Here is a 23,616-nt window from a genome sequence, read left to right on the forward strand (position 1 = left end):
TATTAGGAAAAACCAGTGACTTTTGTATTTAACCAATTCAAACAATGTCAAATTTTTATATTTTTGTTCTAGTGTATGCTGCTCCTTTTCTTCATTTAAAGAGCTTGAGTTGAGCTATGTGGAACACAATGTTGTCCATCCTCAGTTAATCTTCACCTGGTTATAATTTGTCAGTAGCTGAACTCCTGGATTTTAAAGACCAAATGCATCATTCTTCACTATTCTCTCAAAACTAATCTACGTGTCTGTATTTCTTTTCATAACCCTAACTAGATTGATCAGATTTCATAGGGTTTCTAGAAACACTCTCTTTTCGATTGAGATCAATGTGGAATTTTTTTTTCAGTGAAAAGATATTTCTAGAAAATATGAAGAATAAGGAAAAAGAAGGGCTTAGATATAATGGCTTATATATTCTCAGTTTTAGTAGCATTGCTCAATCCCTGCTAACCATGTGATTTAATGATGATTTCTTGTTAGTATCTTTAATCTTCTGGTTTTTAAAATGATACTTCAGGCAATGGAGAAAATTAATAAAATGGAAAACTAAACTGTTTTAACTAGTCTCATCACTGTAAAATTTTGAATATTTCTTTTAACTGAATCTATCCTTGCTTCTTTTAAACTCCATTTGCAATTTTATCTCCTTCCATCCTCCCTGAATTAGCACTTTTGCTGCTTTCATTGGAATTTATTTCAGCCTTTTTTATTTGCCTCTCCATTTTCATTAAAGATTAGCCCTGGGAAGCTTCAAAGCTTTGTTTAAACCAAGTTAGTATGTGATAAAAATAAAAGTCTTAGGTCTATGGAAACCAGGCAGAAATCCCCCAGTGTGCTGTCCCTAATTGAATCAGAAGGAGCTGTGACAATGACAGGACACAGTGGACCAGAAGCTTTATCATTCAGACAATGAGCTTTAATCACTGGATTGCCACTGTGTCATCTTTAAAAAGTGAGAAAAGAAAAGCCTTTCCTGTCTAAAAACTTCATTTTGCCTCATGGTATAGAAATACCCATAGTTTAAAAAGGCAAGAGGAAACTGCTAATCCATCGCTTCATTTGTCCTGATTTCCCAGCTGACATGTACATACCAACAATCAGAATGGTCCAAGCATGTTTAAAGATAAAATGGGAGAGTGGGTACGAGTAAAGAAACAGCAGTATTTGCATTGTCTTTCTTTCACTCTCTCTCTTGCTCTTTCTATTAGTTCCTCTAGCAACTTTTTTGTAGCAAGGGAACAACATAGGATAGCATTTTCATAACCATGATTGGAAGCCTAATTTTATCATCTAGGATCATGCCCCTCCCTTAAACAGTGAACTTGAAAAGTGGCTTCAGATGGCTAAATAAGAAAACGTCCATTGTCACTTTGGGTGACACATAACTCATGTTTCTGCAAAGTGGATTGGTTGATCTAAGTAAAGAGTCCATGGACTGTGCTGCCCCTTTCCCTCTCCCTCCCCCTAATTTCTTATTTCAGCAGGGTGTCTCTTCTGTCCCATGCCTCTCTTGTTCCTTGACATGTCCCCAAGCATACCACAACTTTCATCTCATTAGCCACGGATTCTTTCCTGGATGTAACTAGCCATGAAATACCCATCCTTTCAAAAAGCACGGCAAACACAGAGAGGTTTGCTCTTTACTGAATATTTAGTTCCTGTCTCTGGGTAGCTGCCCCTCTGTAGGTGGCTGTGCCTTGCTGTGGGTATAGGCCCCCTTCTCCTCCACATCGCAAATCGTCAGGTTTTTTTGGGCCACACATCAGTGGCAGATAAAGCAGAATGTTCTCATGTAGAGAATGTTGCTTGTGGGCAGACATTTACTCATCCTTGAGAAGCAGCAGTGAGATCTTTAGCTAATGGTATAAATCCTCTCTGGAGCTCCCCAGCAAGGCCAGTGCAGGAATCCCTGGAATAATCTTTGTTTGACTCTCCTGCTCTTGATGGTGAGCAACGTCTTCTTTTCTCCTCTTCCCTCAGCAGTCTCTGTAGTTATAATGTAGAGAGAAAGGTTGACTTTGGTCCTGAACTGGAATAGAGAAGGTCTATTCTAAATGGGCTCATGCATACTTTGAGAAACTAAAGTTTCCCTTTGCGCACCCCCAGGACCTAAGATTTAAAACTTCAGTGTAAATTTTTAGGTGAGACTCAAGCGTCAGCCTGCTCCTCTCCAGCTGTAACAAGGCGTAAAGCTTGTCCCAAGGCATTCATCTACAGGGGCTGAAAGTTGACTTCAAGAATGCTAATCACTTTAATGGATGCCCTCAACATCTTATTCCAGCCATCAGGCTTTCTTGTGCTCCAGCATCTTGATGATGTGTCTGAGCAAAGACTTGGATACCTCTTCTCCCGGTGGAGAAATTTCAGTCCTACTCGGGAATAGGAAGCCATATTCTTTTCTGGCAGTTTATCATTTCCATTCCAGGAAGGATGACTTCCTCTCCACCTACTGCAACATGTTGGTACAAACCTAGGACATGTGCCCAGATTTGGGTACCTTGGGCTAATCCCAGGCTGCAGACTCTGAAAATGAAGATGTCACTTCCTCTAGGAAGAAGTTCTGGGCTTTGAAATTTTTTTCCATTTTTTTAAACCTTCAGAATCAGATGTAGGGACCTTTAAAAAATTACCTTTTAGGTCCCTCTCTTTTTTGATGTTTTTCTGGGGCTTGCAGAGAAATTAATCTCTTCAAAAATGGAGGCTGCATTCATCCCTCCTTACCTCCTCCACCTTGCCTTGAGGGATTATAAAACATCCTACAGGATTCTTTCATACTCATTCTCATCACATTTTATTATATTCAGAGACTTGGCATGAGCTTTTGAGGATTTCTGCTCCCCATTTCTCCTTCAAGATCCTAGCCATTGTCTCAATAGTAGCTGGCTCTAATTCTAGATTTGCTTTGTGCAAGAACTCCTAGAATCCTCAATGGAAACCCCACAAAGTGATCAGAATATATTTGTTCCATAGCATTCCAGTGTAGGAAATGACATGTTTCCCTAGATAGATCAGTTTTAATTGGGCTTTGAGCCTTCCACCTAAGTAGTAATAAAAATTTAATCTCAGTTGTGTTTGAGGGGCCCTTCCCTTCCCGAGACTCATAAAAGAATCTGAAGACTTGAGTAGTACTTGATAAGTAGGAAGAGGACTGTTAGTCCTCAGTTTATAACAGTCATCACAGAGTTACTTGGTGTCCAGGGTTACATGGTTCATTTGAAGGTGAATGGCTCCATCCTTTCCATGCCAAGTGTGGACACAAGAGTCTTTCTCCCAGCTGTGAAGGCTGTGGCTCTTAGTTTTCAATCTCCTCAGCATCCAGTTACCACCTCGTGGGGGTGCTGCAAAGGAGCAGGGTGCAGGTCTCTAGCACTTCAAGATGAGGGAACAATACTGTTTCAACACTGCAGTACCTGAGACATAAGTCTTCCCCATTGCCTATAGTCCATGGGCTGGATTGTACTTGGTGCCTGAAGGTAATGGATGTTGAGGCTACCGGACCAATTTGTAAAATGGGTTAAATCCATGGTTTTACTTGAAAGAGAAGGCTGGTGTATTATTATGCTCTCTGATGAGAGGTCCCCTCATTTGTAAAACAGAACCACCTCTGAGTGCAAGAGACCATGAATATCAGCAGGACCAGATAGCAAAACAATGGACTGAGGTATATAGAAGCTCCTGTTGGAGTCAACCCAGCTCAAGGTGTTGTTTCACATTCCCTTCTTAGACTCAGCCATGGCTTCAATTCTCCATCAGAGGGCAAAGAGGAAGACATCTGGTATCCCCTCTCCCCTTTGCATTATAGGGCTGTTACTGATTCAAGAGTCCCAACAGCATGGGAGAAGAGCAGCATTTGGGAATTTTCATTTTGTTTTCTGGTGTAAGTGTTGAGTTAATCATACTCCTCAATTCGTGGAGCATTATCATCCTTGGTCCACATGCAGCATTTTATCCCCACAGCCCACTCCCCTTAATGCCCCTAAATAAATGTAGTGTTTATGACTCCCGTTATTTGTTTAAGCAATCCTTCAATCTCTTACATCAAATTTACTCCATTTTCTTTTTGTATTATTGCTAACACTGTGATGAATCTCTTTGTACCTCTTTGTTTACATCCATGATTGTTTCTTTGGGATTTACTCCTACAGATAGGTATCATAAATTCCACTTGCAGGAATACGTGGTCTGCTTTCTTTCTGTGTACGGAGCTCTCTTTAATTTGCCCTGCTCTGCCCAGCAGTATAGAAGGACTGCTGCTCTGGTTACCTTGGACACTGCTTCCCAACAAGCAATAAAAAGGAAGCACAGAATGCTTTCTTCCTTGGGACCAGAACACACTGAACCCATTTCTTTGACTTCTTTATGCTCTGTGACCAAAGGACTCTGAATGCTACAGTTATTAAAAAGAGTTATTTGACGTTGCTGAGTATATGGTTTGCATGAAGTCATTTAGAGAATAGTTGGGGCCTGGGACAGGAATTCAGTGATCTGAGGCTCTCACTGTGCACTCACATTGCTAAATAATTTATCTCTCACCATTAGTAATACCAGTAAGATGCTGGGGAAATGATCGTATGTCCTGGGAGGAGATAAAATTCAGTCTTCAAAGTTCTGGTGAAGTAATTGATACCAGGAGTAATGTGAACACAGCTTTGGTGAGGGCAAAGAGTAGAGGGTTGGGGAAGGCTGCTTTTCTGACTTATCATGATGGATATTAAGAGCTAGAAGGAAAGAGAAAAGGAGGTATCTTTGGGTGTAGTTTGAGCATTTTATAAGCTTAACAGCTTGGTAATTGCTTATGGTTGATGGTGGGAGAAAACTAGTATTTATTGAGCACCTGCCTTGTCCCAGAAACTGCACCAGGTCCTTGATCACATTTAATCCTCAACCTGTCCTTATGATGGAGGAGCTCCTATTATCTCTATTTTTATAGGTGAAGGCACTGGAGCTTATAGGAATTAGGTAACTCCCAAAGTCACAGCGCTAGTAAATAGACAGTAGAATTAGTATCCAAACCGAGTCCTTGCTGGCTCTAGATTCTGTTCTCTAGGTAACTAATAGTCAAGAAAGAATTAAAGCTAAGCAAGGTGTAAAAGAAACAAAATTGTCCTTGAAGTGTGAGCGGCAGGGCAGATATTAAATATTTAAAAAGCAGCCTGGAAGACACTATTACCTAAAATAAAATATTTGTCCCACTATATGTAAGGGCTCAGGAGTAAGAAAATGGGCTTGAGTAGGACAGGGAGCCCAGGAGGACTTCTTGAAGGAAGTCACTAACTGAGGCTCTTGAGAGATTGAAGTACAAGGTTGCCTACCTAGTATGTTACAGACTCAGGGCAAGGAGGAAACACCCCAGGGTGTTGGATTAGACCTTTTCCAGGAGGATGGACAGGAGGGGAGCCTTTTTCAAACTTCTTCCTGGGAGTAGCAAAATAAATCTCACATTTCCTGTATTTTCTTTAGAGTCTGTGATGATCTGATCGAAGAGGAAAAGAATGAGACTGACGAGTTTCTTGAAGAGTGCATTATTGATCCTTCGCTCCGAGAACGTCTTTCTGTTCTCTCTCGCACATTTGAGAATCAGAGAAGGCTGGTTCAGGCAGACAGCGTGCTCTTCTTGAATAACATTTTCACTATTGAGCCCCTGGTGAGCACATAAATACAATCTGACCATACAGTAAACATTGTGGGAGTGCAGGGCTTATTTTGATGAGAGTACTCACCCCGGGATTGATGTAGTGAGTTCTGAGAGTGTAAAGATTCCATCTGAAGAGGCTCATCATCATTATGAGACAATGAATGAACGTTAATGGTAAGAATGCTTATAGGTCACACTTTCTATGCACCAATCACTGTGTTAAACACTTTATATGCATTACCCAATTTATCTCATTTGTATATATATTATATTACTACAACCTTGTAAGATATAATCAGTTCCCTGTTCTACAGATGAGGAAATTAAGACTTAGAGAAATTCGATAACTTGCTCAAGGCCATACAGTGGCATTAGTTAGAAATTTATCCCTGATTAGCCTGACTCTAGAGCAGTGTTTCTCAACCTCTGCACTGTTGACATTTGGGGCTGGATAAGTCTTTGTCCTGTACATTGTAGGATGTTTAATAGCATCCATGACCTTTACCCAGCAGATGCTAACTGTGACAACTGAAACTGTGTCAGACATTGCCAAATGTCCCCTGGTGGCTGGTTGAGAACTTCTTTGTCCTTTATTCACTCAATAAATACTTACTGACTGCATGTTCTGTACCAGGCACTGTGTGTGAACAGGCATTGATGAACAAAACAGACATAGTCTTTGACCTCACTGTCTATCTAGTGAGAGCTGAGCCAGAGTTAGAACATGGTCTCTGATGCCACAGACCAAACTCTTGACCACTCTGCCCTACTGCCTCAAAATGAAAAGTAGCCAGCATCTTCCGTATTTACTATGTGCTGGGCACTATGTATTACCTTACACTTAGCAATCACAGAGTGATGTGAGGATAAAGATAGCAATAGGAGTTGAGAAAGCCCACAGCTACTTAGAGCTGCTGGATTGTTACCATTCAAACCAGTTGGAGAGAAGATATAGGCCCAAGGACACATTAGAATACACGGTCACTTGTGGGAAATGCCACTGACTTGTGTAGACCTGTCTTCCTTATGTCTCCACTTCCAAATTGTTATTAAAGGATATAACATAGAAAAGGAATTCCACGGCTAAATAAGTTTGAGAAACACTGGGTTCAATATTGTTTGAAAGGTTTCTTTGCTATAAGACTTCTAAAAGTCTTTAATGTGATAATGTGCCTTGTAAATCTCCAAGAGGGAGCCTTCCTCTTGGAGACATTCTTTGGTACTAGTGTTTTGTGGGACCTGCTATGTGAATCATTGATGAAGACAGTCAGTACACTAGTTCAGAGGCTGAGGTGATTATTGTAGGCTAAAAAGCTAGAGAAGGCTTCTTGACAGCAGAGCATTTTTGAACTGGTTCTTGTAGGATGGGACTTTGGAAAAACAAAATTGGGGATGTGCATGGCATAGCTCATCCAAGCCTCCATGAATAGATCAGTTTGCTTGAAGTAAAGGGTTCATGTAGGAAAACAAGGTTGGAGATGTGGGTTGAGGCTGAATCTTCTATCATGTCAGAAGACTGTCCAGGGCTCAGTGAGCAAAGACATCTTCAGATATGATGAGTTAGACAAGCAAGAAGTTAAATCAAGATGAACATACAGTCTTGGAAGGACAGGACAGGTACCAAGAGTGAAAACACGTCAAGCCCAAAGATGTTGAAAAGCATTACAAGTCCAAACAAGCAACTGGCTGAGTGGGGCAGAGGCAGGGAGGAACAATCGGTCCTGACAATCTTAGACTTGCCTGTGGGGTCCAGCATGTGGACAGTCCAATATTCTTCCCAGCCAGTACTAGAGATCCAGCCTGATGACTATTGTCCCGTTTCTCATCGCCTTCTGGGAGTGCATGCTCTGGGATTACAAACATTGGTGGTCAGGAGGAGGTGAGAGACCCACAAGTGCGTCCTGTACATTTCCAATTCAGAAGTAGAAAGACTAGGGTTACCTCAGCTTTTCGTGTTCTCATGCTCTCTTTCATGAACCAAGCTTCTTGATGGAGATACATGGGTGTTAAAATATGGCATTTAATATGATTGTTTTTGAATTCCAGATAGGAACTGGGCATTCTTATCACAAGGCATTCTTTCACCATTAAGAAGAAAAATATTTTCTTTCGATAATGATACACAGAACTGGTACCTTTTAAATAAATGAGACTAATTATGTTTATATTGTGTGGGGGAAGAAATCACTGGAAACAGGAGGGAGATAATATTCACTTAGAGTGTAAATGGTCTTTATGGCATCTGTAATGATTTTGTCTTTTGTGTACACTATTCAGGTTTTCTTCTCATGATAGTATTCATTAGTTGGTTCTTGACAATTTTTGCAAAATGAGAATGAAGGCATGAAACTTTCCTAGTGTCTTCCTAAAGTCATTCTGGTCAAAACAGCAGAACTCAGTGTCAGTTATAGTGAATTATTTATTGATGTTAAATCTCCTTTTTTTTTCCTCTTAAAGGTCCTGATAGTTTTATAGAAATACAGTTCTTGTGAGTGTAATATAATCTTACCTTGTAAATTACTTTTGAAGGTATTTGATGGGAAAATTCTGCCATTTCATTAGCTTCTTGATCCAAATGTGGATATGGGTGTTTTCTACTGTAGAGATTTTTGTTTTCTGATACAGGTAAGTAAATGCTACAATAGTTTTGGATGAGAGAGTTGGGAAAGGATTTATAGAAAAGATGAGATCTGCACTGAATGTTGGAGGAAGGATAAGATTTAATTAAGTGGAAAAGAAGAAGGGAAATATTTCCAGCTGGAGAAATTATGGAAACAAAGAAAAGAGAAACTATTAGGTTCCTGGCATATTAAATAATAATGAATAGACCAGTTTTTCTGGAGCAGGCAGTCATAGAAGATATAAGAAATAAGATTGGAGAGTAGAGGAGATCTGGGCTGCCTGGCCAACCTGTTGTGCTATAGCCTATAGGATATTGTCTCCCACAGTGTGTTTCTGCAAATACTGAATTTGAGGGATGGTAATGTGTGTTCCTTGAAAAAAGGAAGTTTTGTGGTCAAATAAGTTTGGGAAGTACTGGTTCAAGAGAAGGTGATTCTCTAAGTGGTAGAGTGTAAGCAACATTTCCCCGTGACCATAGACCCCTTTTCTCACACACCACCCTGAGGTTACCTGAGACTCACTACAGGGTTCAAAGCAGGAGCATGATATATTCAGGGTGTTTTAGGAAGATTATCCTGGTAGCCACATGTGGGTCAGATTGGAGGAGGGCGGACAGAGGGTGGGATGAGTGGTGCAGGTTGGGCAGGGGAAATGCACTGGTGCAGGAAGGGTCAAGGAGACTGAACATCTCTATAAGCAAGTTCAGGGTGATGTGTGAGGATGATGCTGACCTGGATGGTCAGCCCGGTAATGGAAAGCAAAGGAAATGGCAGATGTGAGAGATGTTCGAAAGATAGACACTAAAGTGCTTTTCAATTGACTGGCCATTGAGGGTAACACATGGTGAAGAATCACATATCTCCTCAGCTCTGAACCAGAGTGACTGGGAGAATTATGATGTTTTTGATAGAAATTAGCAAGTCAGGAGCCCTGGGTTTAACTCCTAGCTTTGCCAATAGCAAATGTGACCTTAAATAAGCTGTTTGATCTCCCTTGGCTTTGGTTGCCTTGTACATAAAACAAGTCTATGGGGGTAGGTTACTTTGATTCTTTTTGATTCGTAAGTTATGATTCTCCAATTTGGGAACAGATTCTGAACTCCTTACAGTCAAGCAATGCCTTATCCTCATCTGTGCCCCAGGCCTAGAAAGACAGAAGGAGGGAATGAAGGAATGGAAATCAATTAATGGTGACAAATTTGGTTCTGAACATGTTGAATTTGAGATGACAATAGATATCCAAAAAGTTTTGGAAATGCAGTACTGAATTTGTGGGCAGTAAATCAGGAATGGAGGCAAGATTTGTGAGTATCCTATAGAGGTCTTCACTGAAAGCATGAAAAGCATATAGAAATTCTAAGAGCAGAACAAAGAAGGAAAATTGCAGAGGGCCCAAGACAGCCCCCAGGTGCTGACCTTTAGAGGCCCTGCGAAGGGAAGAGAGGCTGTGAATTCACACAGAAGGATGGCCAAGAGAAGAACCAGCCAGCTGAGAGCTCATCGGCCCATCTTACATGTCTTTCAACCCTGTTATGCCTGGTTCATCACTATTTTATAGAGAAGGTCTCTTCTGAATCTTGCTCACGTATCAGATGAGTTATACCAAATGGCCACTGTTTAATTTCTGACAGTTGAGCTATGCATCAGCGATTAGTTTTTTATTAGGGTGTGATTCCTTTTAATTAGCTTCTTGATATGAGTTGAGTTCACAGTAGAAGCAGAGAAGATTAAACCAAGCAGTGTCACCTACTGATCTAGCAATTAATCTCTAATTGACATGCTGTTCAAAAAATAAAAATAAAATAAAAGGTTGATGTAGGGGCTTAGAGACCACCTTGCTTGCTTTCTGATGGGCTCTTCAGCCTCTGTGCCACTGAGGAAGGACATTGTCTTCAAATGAGGTAAACTTAAAAAAGAAAAAAACCTGTTACCTTAGGGTCTGAAAAGAAATAAGAAATGATATGCTTATTTTCTCAGACCTATGTCTATATATCTTGGTTCTTCAAAATGCATCTGCTAAAACCAAGGTTAGTTTAGCCCCTATTGTCTTCTCTCATATTGAGTGTCTTATGGGAACATTGTTCCCATTTTAGAGGCTTTTTCAATTTAAAGCAAGTAGATTCAAGATCAAGAGATCAGCCACTGTCCCTAAGATGCCCAGAGGCACTGATGGGTTTGAATTTAATCAAATTTTATTAATATGATCATGTGAGAAGTAGTCTGACTCAGTGCTATAAGAATGACCAAAATTCTACAACTTCAAGTTCTTACTCTGTTCTACCACCTGTTCACTTGGCCACTGGTTAGTTCCATTGTCTTGGCTCACTTTCTTCTCATCATGCTTGTTGCACAGCGTTGTCATAGGGTCTCTTGCTCGAACTTTGAGGAGTTATGCTGGGGTGTCTTGGGTACTGATGTGGTCACAGAGTGCAGAGATGGGGGTTTGTCTTTTGAGAAACCCCAGAGGTGTTCACTGATGGAGAAAGGCGGTAGGCAAGGATCCAGAGTGACCACATGGAGAAGGCAGTCCTGGGAAGATACAAGACAGAGATCTAGAAGAAATTTTTTTTAGCCTTACTTGGTAATTTATTGGTATTCTAATAGTAACCATAATTGTTGTTCTAGTCATTAAAGCATGTAGTATATTATTACTATTTATATCAAGTTCCTCATGTCAATTCTTTTGATAATGTCTTGGAGTGTTAATGTAATTAGCCTAAATTTTTCCATTTATTCCTTACCTCGGGAAGGTACTGGGTTCTATAGAATACTGATCATTTCTCAAGCCACCTGCTTCCGTATAGTTTTTTTTCCCCTTTGGAAAAGAATTGCAAAATCGAGTCTATTTTGCATGTTTTCTCCTTCCAGAAAAGCAAGTGGAATTGACTACTTTCAGAAATATAATCTTCTATTTTACTAGATGGACTCTGGCTGTACAGAATTTTGACAGTCTCATTCTGTTATATCCTCAGCTTAGGTCTCTTGGGCACCCTGAGTGAGAGAGATTCAAAGACAAAAAACACGAAGCGGAGAATTGAGAGGCAGAAGAATATCACAGGGCAAAAAGAGAATTAAGCTTTTGATTTCCATAGACATCGAGGAGTCCTCTGAGAAATCGCAGCACACATGTACTGGCCTTGTTTCTGAACTCTGGTGCTGCCGGCTCAACTCACGCTTTTAAGATGTAGCAATTTTCTGAATGTTAAACACTTGGTATTTTCTTAAAAAGAAAGGTCTGAGAATTTAAAGGTGTTTGCCCAAACTGGTCCTAGCTAATTGGCTGGCACCAGTGAGCAGGGAAAACATTTCTGCTTCTGTTAGCAAGTGTCTTTTCCATCAAAGAAAACTTCATCCAGTACCCCTAGGGAAGCGTCAGCTTAATTTAACTAAGCCTTAGAAAGGGAGAGAAACTTGATAATTCCTTTATTACCATGTAAGTAATAGTAAACCATGCTCTGTTGTCACCTAAGCCTGCAGAAAACATGTGGTTCAGCAATTCAGACTTTGAAAGCACAGCTCAAATTCAGTTTATTTTTCCCAAATCGGCAGAGCATGTGAGCTCAGCAGAACCAGGTTTGGGGTGGAAGCCCAGATGGCTACCAAAGAGGAACGATCCAGCTTTTTGCTGCAAACCCCTTCCACTTCTTGTACCATTAGCCATGAGTAACATTGCAAACATGTGGGAGCTGACTCCTTGGAAATGGATACCAGAAAGGAGAAAGGAGGACAGGGGTCTGCTGAGAGTAAACTGTCCTTGACAAGTCACAGCTCTTCCGGCAGTACGGTTTTCCCGTTCTTCAGCCTCTCGTTATTGTTCGTCCTCTCAGATCTTTGTGCTCCGGCAAACCTTTTCCAGTTGTGCTGCTACATTCACTATTGTATTGGAGAACCAGTGTAGGTGGAGGGAGGCCTAGGGAAGTCAGAAACAGCAAGGTTCCTCACGACTCATAAAATAAGTTAACACCCTTTCTTGTTGGAAAAGACACAAATCAGTTCTCTCCAGAGAAAGGCATGAACATCACACACAACTACCTCAGCTCTGTAAAACCCCAGTGGAATTTTCACTGTATATGATTGGAGTATCTCACCCAAAATAGAGCACACCTTTTGTGAAACTTCCTCTGACAGATGGCCAGATCTTAGACCCCCCTCTTCGAAACTTTTCTGGTCATTATTTTGAGAATCAAAACTTTACTGAATTCACAGTTTTTTGTCCCAGGAGATGTAATGGAGTAGAAAAATCTCCTTGCGTGTCATCTGCCAATTAGATCTTTCCTTTCAATGATAATTAGAATAGTTTAGCTTCAGTTTTTTAGCTTCCATTGTCTTTTCCTATTTCTCTTTGAGACAACTTTATTTGCCCCAAGTGACAATAAAGAGAGCAATGATTTCTCTCATTGATCTGAAGGTTTCTAGAAGAGCAATTGTGGTTAGTGAAACAGATTATAGTTTCTAATTAGTGCTTCTTTTTTTTCCTGATTGATTCATAGAAATTTGACTATAAGATGACTTTTTTTTAAGGAAGATTAGCCCTGAGCTAACATCTGTGCCCGTCTTCCTCTATTTTATATGAGACGCCACCACAGCATGGCTTGATAAGCGGTGTATAGGTCCACGCCTGGGATCCGAACCCGTGAACCCTGGGCTGCCGAAGCAGAGCGTGCGAACTTAACTGCTATGCCACCGGGCCAGCCCCTATAAGAGAATGTTTTTATTTCGCAAGAGAAACTCTTTACATTTTGCTTAAATATAATAAGATAGCTGAAAATATTTGTTTACGTAGTCAAGAATATTTCCATTTTGGTGGAACATGATGGAATTTATCACACATGATAGCTGCTCTTGAAGTCTCTATTCACTGACCTTGTTCTGAGCTGACTGCACCATGACCCAACCAGGATAACTTGATAAAGATCTACCAGTGTACTTCTCAAGAGCTGCCACATACTAATGTTGACTGTGTCATCCAAAAGAACCTCCTGTGAGTCACCTTCCAAGGTGCCTGAACATATGAGCATGCAGGGCATACTACTGTTTGCCAGATGGGAATGCCAGGTCATGCTGGCTTAATCTAAACCTGATTATTGGTTGTAATGTTTTTAAATTTCTTCTGGCAATTTTTTTATGATGTGAGAAAGGTGACACCTGACTTTTTGTTATAATTGCAGTGAGGTTCAGGACGTTGAAGAAAAAAATATCATAGAATCACAGCTCTGCCACTTATTATGGTGTGGCCTTGAGTGAGATCCTTAACTTCTCTTTGCCTTGGTTTTCTCATCTTTAAAATGGGGATAATACTACTTTACAAGGTTTTAGATTAAACTAGATAATGTATATCAGCACTTAACACAGTGCTGGGAACCTGAGCTCTCAGTAAATGGCTGCAAATATGATTTGGAGTTAGATACAATTCAGTCTCTTGTCAGATTAGAGAGTATGATTGGCAAGTATAATGTTTGAGTGGGCACACCTTTGGATCACTATTCTAAATGTAAGTTGGGAATTAAAATGCAACTATTTTGTATGATAAATATAGGCGTTGAGTCATATTTTAAACTACTTTCCAGATAAACCAAGTAAATTAAATGTATATGTAAGTCTCTGTTCTTGTGCTTTGGGTTTTGATTTTGCAAAATTTCCAAGAAATAATCCTTTTTTGGAAGAAAGGGAGGAAGGAAAGAAGGAAGGAAGGAGGGAAGAAAGGAAGGAAGGATGGGGGGAGGGAGGGAGGGAAGAAGGGAAGGAGGTATGGATGGAGGAAGGAAGGAAGAAAGGAAGGAGATGAGTAATAGAAAGGGAGCAAGAACGGTTATTTTTAAAATATTTTCTTTTTTATTTAAGGATTTTCAAGGGAGATTTTTAAAAGAGCCCCTTTAATCATTGCCAATATAATTTTTTAAGGAGATCATTTTTAAAGGGCACCTTTATCGTGATTGTATTAATCACTTATCATGAACCAGTGCAGTAGGTTCATAGACAGCTTTCAGAACGTCTCAGAACTGTGTCAGTCAAGTCATTTGGTTGGTTGTTCTTGTTCCAGAAGAAAACACAAAGTTCCATTTCCAGAGATATTTAATATTTGGGCAAAAACTGCAATATGGGAGTTAGCTTTAGACCTAAAAATTCAAAGTAGATTCCTTCTAGCAGGTCACTTGATTAATGAGTGAAATGCAATTATGGGTCCCAGGGAAAAACAAAACATTAAGCCCATGAAGGAAGAAAATTAAAATATAACTAAAGAGCATTTTGACAATTATTTTCAACAAACAAGAAAATAGTCACTCACAGATTATATCCTATATACTCAATCTCTCATTTGGAGCAAGAAAATGGACAATGATGGGAGAGGAGTCATATGGAAGGAAAGCAGAACAGCAGGTGGTTCTGTGTGATGAGGCTGGTTTCATAGGACTGGGAAGAAAGGATATTGATGTCAGAGCCAGTAGGGAAAATTCTGAATGTTTTGGTTTTCAGAAAGAAACTTCAGAACTGAGCAACAAAGAAAGAAAAATTCTTTTCAGAGACATAAATAACATGGAAGTTAATTTCAGAAGTGTTGGAGAAGTAATATGAAATGTTTCAAAGATATATAAGTGAAAATGGGGCCATTTTAGGCTGATTGCCCATTTCTAGGGTTTGTTAAGTTTTTGCTATAAGGAAATAGAAGTTCTGTGACTTTTATTTTAATCCCAACTGGAAAATAAAAGTGTCCTTGTAAATGGTCCCAACTCCTTCAAATGACCTCATATTGAAAGCATCCCTCTGTGAGAGCAAACCGAATGACCACACTTCTGTTTTCACAGATACACACAGCCCTCTTAGTGCACATTACCTGCTACAAGCCCAGAGAGGGTTTTAGAATAGGATTTGTCCTTGAATTATCTCCCAGGGCACAGTAAAAGCTGCAAGTTTCTAGCAGATGTCACAGGCACAATAAAACAGCTGCAGTCCAGGATAAGAGAGCACTGAGCCCACAGTCCCATTCGCTCAGTCTGAACCCTGTGGACTCAGATTTCCTTGCACTGGTCTTCCCTCACCAAGCAGAAGGGCTTCTCAACCTTCAGGGAGCTTCCATATCAGATGATCCTCTCTTGGATCACATCCAGACATCAATACTCCCTCTTCTGGGGAGATTCTGGTCGCCTCTCTGGAGCGTGTCTATCCCGCCATTTCCAACTCACCAGTTCTGATAATCAGACTTCTTTGATGATGGGTGTCCAAGAGTGCTTCTGGGATAGAACTTAAGTGTGTTGCTTTCTTGTATGCATATGGACCCTGGATTGTCTTGCTGGGATAATGCTTTTGGAAGTAGTCTGGCCCACCCCAAACCAAAAGACCCCTGAATTTGCCCACATGTACTGAGCTTCTCTGATTTCCAGTGTATCCTTTTTGGGGCCACTTCTTACTATTCTGGTGAGACTTTTCTAGCATAGGTTTTTCTCAGGATTCAAGATGGCTTCTTTGGTCAGTCGATTTGAATAGGAACAGGTCAGCGACATCCATTCTACACCAGAGTCTAAACGAACCAGGGGAATACAATTGTCTCATGGGTTAGGAGGAAGCTCAGGTCTTCAGTCGTTCTGAGGTGGAATACCCACTAACACACCAGGGAACGAATGAGCCACCTCTTCTTCCTGGCCTGTCTGCCCATTGTAGCCATGAGTGTTCCTAACACTCCATATCACTAAAGCCCCCTCACATGAAAAGGAACCAGGTATTTGCCATGTATCAGACGGAAACAGGTGCTTGTTTCAAGGTCTGGAGAAGCACTACAGTGAAATGCCTAAATAAGTGGAAGTGATTAGGACTTCCCCATTCACTGCATGATCTCAAAGGTCCCTTGTAGCTCTACTATATGACTTTCGTGGTTCCAGTTGGGGAGAAAATGACAGAAACGGGCTGCAAAGATGAACAGGCATCCCTAATAACCACACAGCGTGCAAACTGAGTGGTTACGGCTGATTCAATAAATACGTGGAGCACTTACTGTGAGCCACCTCTGGTTTAGGCGCTGGCCATAAAACAATGCCCACCCTCATGGAGCCTTCATTCTAGCGGGCTCGTCCAGGACATGAGAGCTTCCAGGACCCACATGCCAGTCGCGGCCATCACTGCTACTTCTCGGAGGCTCTGAGCCCTTCATCATTCTGAAGTCAGGAACGCTGCCTGAGAAGCACTAGGATCAGACTCTTACGTTAATAAATAAACCCCAATTGGCTCTAGTTTTCTCTTTGCCCCCTCTTGTTTGATGTCTGCATTTTAAACCATTTTGTTCCCTGCTCGATTCTTTTTTTCCAGCACTATGTTCATTTCTAGTCAGATTGGAAATGGAATATGCCTTAGAGGCTGTCTGAAACTGGAGCCTAATTATTTCTCATTGTCTCTCCTTAGTTTTCTATTTAGCTGGTGGGACCATTTATAGATTTTTGGATGTGTTTATCACTTATGCCCTACTTGGCCCTATTTACAAAAACCATAGGAAAAACACACACTTTTCCCCCTAATTTTTCCAATGCTTTCATTCAGTCTTTCCAAGTGGCATAAAAATAACATCAGTCATAGTAAACAGTTATCTACTGAGCTCTTACTATGTACTGAGCCAGGGGCAAAGCATTTGACCTGCATGACCTCGTCAGAATTTAGGAAACCCTTTGAAGTAAGTGCAGTTAGCATCTGCTCTTACAGGAGTTAATGAAGAGGCTCCAGGTTACATGGTTAGTACAAAAATATTTTTCAAAGAATACCTCAAGAGGGTTCTGATATGTGGCACGTTGCATTACAATTTCAGAACTTGGTTTCCTGATTATGTCTCTTGAATGGTTTGAATTAAAGCGAGAAATATCACACTGGATCAGACCCAGGGTTTGATCTGGCCATTGCTCTGCCTTGGGCCATTGCTATGTTTTCACAGAATAAGAGTATTTCCTTATGTTGTCACCTCAGACGTTAGGAATGTGGTTCCTCCATCAAGGAAGTTAGGTACTGCTTTCTCTGTTGCCTGTCTGGACCTTATTTATATAGGTACAGTCCTTATCACATATATTATAAAGTATTTGTATATGTGTTTATCATCCCACCAAGATGCGAGTTCCATGCAGTCTTGGACCACACCTCTCTTCGTCTCTGAAGCCCAGTGCTGGGCACACACTGGCATACAACGAATGGTCATTCTATATTCAAATTTTACAAATGCCCTTAAACATCTTAGTTTCCTTTAGTAACTAATTATATATTTATGAACCCACTGAAATTATCTTTGAAGCTTGTTTCCAACTTGTACTACCTCTTAACAAGTAACATAAGTTTACTACCTGTTGGGTAAAATAGTGCTTTCTTTTATTTACTGTAAAAATATTTCCTTCGAACTTCCTGGAGTTATAACATAAAAACAACATTTAAAAGCAGTCCCTTCCTTTCATCAGATTGTTTTGTAATGATTCTTTCATGTTTTCTAGGAAGGCGATGTCTGGCCCAACTCATCAGCTGAAATCACTGTGTACTTTAACCCTCTGGAAGCCAAGCTCTACCAACAGACTGTTTACTGTGACATTTCAGGTAAAGACTTCCTCTGTGTGGTAACCTCAGGTTACCAAGTGCCCAGAGCATAAAGTAGAGCGCCTGAGTGTGTGTGTGTGTGTGTGTGTAGGTTCACGCTATTGGCAGTGCACGATATCAGCAAGGGAATAATGGAGTCAAGCTATGCGAGTCACACTTCTTTCTAGAATAGATCAAACTTTGAAGTACATTATAATTGTGGTGTGGTGGTGGGGGACAATTTTTAGAGCGGTAAGAATATTACTTGAGACAAATTCTTACAATGTTATTTTTTGTTCTTTTTATAGTATTTGGCTACTTAGCTTTTTCCTTTTTTAAATTTTTATCAAAAAATGCATGCCAAGTGGGAAGGCAGCCTGGCAGTGGCCAGAGCCACAAGGAGGGTATATAAGTAGGGTGGCAACCCGATGGCTTCATGAGATTAGATACATATAGAGGAATTAAGCAAAATTAAATACATTGAGAATAACAAGAGCCTGTATTTTTCACTCTTGGAGGAGACAGATACAAATGTGGAAAGAAGGAAGGCTAAGATGAGCTCTTTGGTAACGGAATGGAATTAGAGTTACCAATATGAACTCACAGCTGTTGATACGCATAGATATCGAAATAAATATAAACGTGTGGACATGTATATATACATACATATGCATATTTTTTACCTATGTCCATTGAGAGGTCCTGGAGGTTTTGAGACCCTACCAGCAATGAGCACACCTAGCACCCAAAGCTTGGTTTCTAACTCTCACCCTCCGCTAAAAGGAACCCTGGAGAATTGACTGATTCCAGGACTCAGGCAGAGAAAGAACAAGATGAGTCTGGAACATCCTCTTGTGCTACAAAGTAAGGAAATAATGATATGTCAAAATAACACAGAAGCCAGCAAAGGGACTCCCACTGACCAAACTTGGAACAAGTTGAGAATCAAAATAAATAATGACACTAATAGATTATAATCCATTGAATAAAGAGGAATCTATGAATTCACTCAACAAAATTTACTATTTGGTAATCACAGTAATAACCAATTCTGGTAAAAAAGCATCAATGGATCTCAAAACTAATGGATGAAAGTGGGGTGTGGAACAGGATTTTACATAGTCTCAAAATGTTCTCCCTCAAAATATTAATTATAAAGAAAAGAAGATTAACTTTACACTGAAGACAGCTGGTAGATGTTGTGTTAGTTAATACCAGCAGTAATAGAGCAAATCAACCTCTTGGACCACCCACTGGGGTGCAATGAGAACACAGCATCTCTTCAATGATATTAGAGCCAAAATACCTAACTTGGGTCTAATCATGAGGAAACATCAGACTAACCCAAACTGAAGAACAAAACAAAATGACCAACCTGTAATCTTCAAAAATATCAAGATCATGAAAGTAAAGAAAAGACTGAAGAACTGTTCCAAATTGAAGGAGACTAGAGAGACATGACATCTGGGTGCAACATGTGAGCCTGGATTGGATCCTTTGCTATAAAGGAGATTATTGTGTAAAGGATGTATTGAAGTTCTTTGTGCTACTCTGGAAACTTTTCTGTATTTTAAAAATGTTTCAGAATTTAAAAAAAAATGCTGATGCCAGTAAATATGTAAAACATGTAAATAGTAAGATTCTAAAGCTAAATAGTAGTCTATTTCTCCAGTACTGCATCCAAGAAGAAGCACTTTTAGCTGTTTCTTGTGGTGGTAACTTCCCTTGCTAATTCTGTGCTTATATTGCTATTTGTTGATTTATCAATTTGAGTCACCAATATGAATAATGAGAATTCATTTCAATTGTATTTCCTCTACCTCTTCCTGGGCTTATTGAGTTATAATTTACATGTAGCAAAATTCAGCCTTTTTTGGTGTACAGTTCTATGAACTTGGACAAACCTAAACAGTCATGTAACCACCAGCAAAATCAGGTATAGAATCTCTTCGTCACCCCATAATGTTCCCTCATGCCCCTTTGCAGGCAATCTTTCCTCTATCTCAGCCCCTGGCAACCCAATTATTTTAATATATTTATTTTATTTTATGCATTTTATTTAAAGTCTTAAATAATATACTTAAAACTAAATGTTTTGTTCCATCAACTCCACAATATCTCTTGACACGTAAGGATATTGGGACCCCTAACCTGCCCACCACCATTCCACCCTATTTCTCCCTCTGAACTTCTGTGAGTTGCTCTACTTTTATATTATCCTGACTGATAACCATATTCAAGTCTTCTATTTTGTCTACATAAATTTTATATGCTGAAGGGCCACATTGTATTCTTGGGTTGCATTTTATCCTCTGCTGGTTGAGTATTCCGACCCATAGTCACTCAAAGAATGCCCCTAGGTCTATATCAAGTAGATTCTCTTTATTTACTGTCCATAGGTTTCTCACAATTATGCCTTGTTTTAGCTTACTTCATAATTGACTTGACTCTTTTGTACCGCTTTGGGTTTTTTTTTTCCCCCTGTGGTTTCTAACTCCTCATTTTTTCACTCCTATCTGATTTTAGAATTCATGCTCCTCTTCTCCTTGAAGACATGTTTTTCAGAGTCCACCAGTTCTTTTTCTAATTCAGATCAGTCACGTCCTACACACTTGTTATCCAGGAATTTTTTTTTTTAATTTCCATGTGTGGTCCATTACATCTTTTCGTTTAAACACTTTGCTCAAGTAAGTTCCTCAGAAAGGGTATAGAGAAGGGAAACTGATCCTTGAATGCCTGAAAATGTCTTATTCTGCCTCCATACTTGCTGGATAGTTTAGCTGACTATAGAATTCTAGGTTCAAAATAATTTCTCCTCAGAACTTTGAAGATATTGTGCCAACTTTATTGTAAAAATTCAGAAGTCTAAGATCGCCTAAATCTCATTCCTTTATAGGTGGCCTTTTATTTCTGTCTCAATATTTTCTAGGGTTTTCTTTTTTACTTGGAGTCTAATATGTCATGAAGCTGTTGTCTCAGAGTAAATTTTTCTAATTCATGCTCCCCAGCTTTCTATGGGCCATTTGAGTCCAATTATTTATGTGTCACTTCAGCACTGGAAAATTTTATTTTATTTTTTAAAATATTTTTTCCTCCATTTTTTTTCTCACCTTACTCTTCTGGAAATCTTAACAGTCCAGTGTTTGACCCACAGAATTGATTATCTGTTGTCAAAGAACAAGATTTTAATCATCAACATGACTAACAAATGCCATCAAATGCCATTCCAAGCTATTAAATAAGGATGTCCACAGAAATAGCGATATTTATTAGTCAGAAAATTCCAGGGAATGCAGGTATTGTGCATTCACAGGGTTCCTTCTAATGCCTTCTGGCCTGTGGTTGTTCATTCCTATACAGGTTTCCCCCGCTATTCGAAAGTAGAGCGTTCCTATGAAACCTTTCATTAGCTGAAATGCGTAAAGGATCAATTACCATTAAGTTACATGGGAAAAATTTTTGAGCGTTCCTAGACCCAAAAATAACCTACCAAAATAAACCTAGATAAAGCACAGTTGCTCTCAGACAGTTCAGAGCTATGGCGGCTTGATGCTGAGTGCAGTCCCGGGGAAGGAGCATGGCGCCCGGCTCTCACTGCCCGGGGTGCACTGTGTCCTTATGACCGCTCACTGCAAAACAAACGCTTAATGCTATTTTCACGCTTTCAGTTAGCAAAAACAGATACTAATGTAGTTCTTTCATAAAAGGGAAGCGGCATAAAGCGAAATTTTGGATAGTGGGGGAAACCTGTATAAGAGTGAGAAAATGGGTTTAATTTTCAGGGTAGCTAGTGCTACATACCTCTGCTGTTTTATGTGTAGGTCTCCCGGGCATATGGCTGTGGTGGTTATTTTAAACTTGGGGGGAGAGTACTAATAATGCACAATCATAAAAGTCTCTTCAAGTGCAAAAATCCCACTATTCTGTTATACCAGCTTGTTTTCAGTCCATATCTATGCAGTCATGTTCTCTGTGTGGTCAGGCCATCTAAGAACAGTGCAGAAGGATGGGCTGCCTGACCCAGGACTGCTGCCCTTCACCTCCCCAAGCTGTGCGTCCCTTCCTGAAGATGTTTGCTTCCCTTCCCTAGATGTAACCATCACCTTGACTTTTATGATAGTCATTTTCTTGCTTTCATGTATAATTTTACCGCCTATGTATTCGTCCCTAAGCAAAATAGTATAGTTTGCCTTTTTAAAAAATGTATATATTGGAATGATACTCTATGTCTTATGCTGTTAGCACCAAGAAGATAAAGCCACGCAATAAATATTGATTAAATGAATGAGCAAATGAATGAAACGAGTGAATTAATCGTAGTTTGATCTGGTCTCTCCCCTGCGCATGAATGTGGGATTCTCAAGATGGCCCCAGAATGAATGCAGAATGGACTAGGAGTTTCTGAATTTTCATAAGTCTGTTTCCGCACTTCAGACCAGTGTCATCTACCCCAGACTTCTTAATGGGTCTGGAGGAAAAGTTGGTACATCAGTGTTCAGACACAGGCTGGCAATGCACCAGTGGCCCCCATGCCACAGGTGGTGGCACCTCCCTCCCATCTGTAGCACCCTTGGGACATCATGCTTGGCCATATTCCAGGGGATTGGCTGCTCTCCAGGAGGTTCCCAAACATTGCATAACTAGTCGTATTTATCTATTGTTTCGTTTGCAATTCCGAATTCTCCCACAGAATTCACATCCTGGGTAAACTGAATAGTATAATTTTCCATCTGCATGACATTCTTTTTTATTTTGTTAGTGATGTTTTAAAAGATACAATTGCCAGAGAAGGGCTTTGTTTACGTAGTAATTCCATATTATCTTCCCTGTAAATTCCATACAATTCTATGTGTCTTTTCAAGGGCTGGTGATGATTCCTTACTATTATCTTCAAAGGGTTGGCAAAACCTCCTGGTTTTAGGTCACTAAGAAGTACTTCTTAGGCAGATAGAAAAGCCCCTTTTCTTGTTTTAGTTTGTTTTGCTTTGCTTTTGTATTCCTATGCTTTGAGCATACAGAAGTAAATACACATATGTGTGCTTCCTCCTCACACCTTTGTACATAAATGATAGCATACTTTACACAATGGTTCTGACATTGCTTTTTAAATATTTCTTGCAGATTATTCCCATAACACTAAATAAAAAGTGTCATTCTATTTCATGGTCATATAGGAATCCTTTGTATTTACATACCACAATTTAACTTTTAACCTTTTGTCTCTAAGAAATAGGACGTAGATTCAGAAATGTACATAATACACACTGCAGTAGGCAGAGTAATGGCCTCCCGGAGATGTCCATGTCCTAATCCCCAGAACCTATGAATATGTTATATTATACGACAAAGAGGAATTAAGTCAGAAAATGGAATTTAGATTACAGTCATGTGCCGCATAATGACGTTTTCGTCAACAACGGACCGCATATGTGATGGTGATCCTGTAAGATTAGTACCATATAGCCTAGGTGAGTAGTATGGTGTACAAGCCAAGTTTGTGAAAGTACACTCTATGATGTTTGCACAATGACAAAATTACCTAACGATGCATTTCTCAGAACATATCCCTGTCATTAACCAATGCATGACTGTACTAGTCAGCTGACCTTATAGTAGGGGGATTATCCTGGATTATGTGAGCAGCTCAATATAATCACAAGGGTCCTTAAATGTTAAAGAGGGAGGCAGAAGCATCAGTCTCAGTGTCAGAGTGATGCTCTATGAGAAAGACTCAATTGCCATTTTTGGCTTTGAAAACAGAAGGGCCAAGGAATTTGGGCAGCTTCTAGAAACTGGGAAAGGCAAGAAAATGGATTTTCCTCCTGA

The 23,616-nt window shown here is 39.9% G+C and overlaps 1 protein-coding gene across 1 annotated transcript in view; it reads left to right on the top strand.

Annotated features, from left to right (window-relative positions):
* Positions 1–23,616, top strand: part of HYDIN (HYDIN axonemal central pair apparatus protein) — a 336,144-nt gene that overhangs the window by 51,094 nt on the left and 261,434 nt on the right. The window contains 2 exon segments of the mRNA XM_058528225.1: positions 5,461–5,644; positions 17,712–17,811. Coding sequence (XP_058384208.1) covers positions 5,461–5,644; positions 17,712–17,811 — 284 coding nt within the window.

The sequence above is a fragment of the Diceros bicornis genome, chromosome 32, assembly GCF_020826845.1.
Source record: "Diceros bicornis minor isolate mBicDic1 chromosome 32, mDicBic1.mat.cur, whole genome shotgun sequence".
NCBI lineage: Eukaryota > Metazoa > Chordata > Mammalia > Perissodactyla > Rhinocerotidae > Diceros > Diceros bicornis.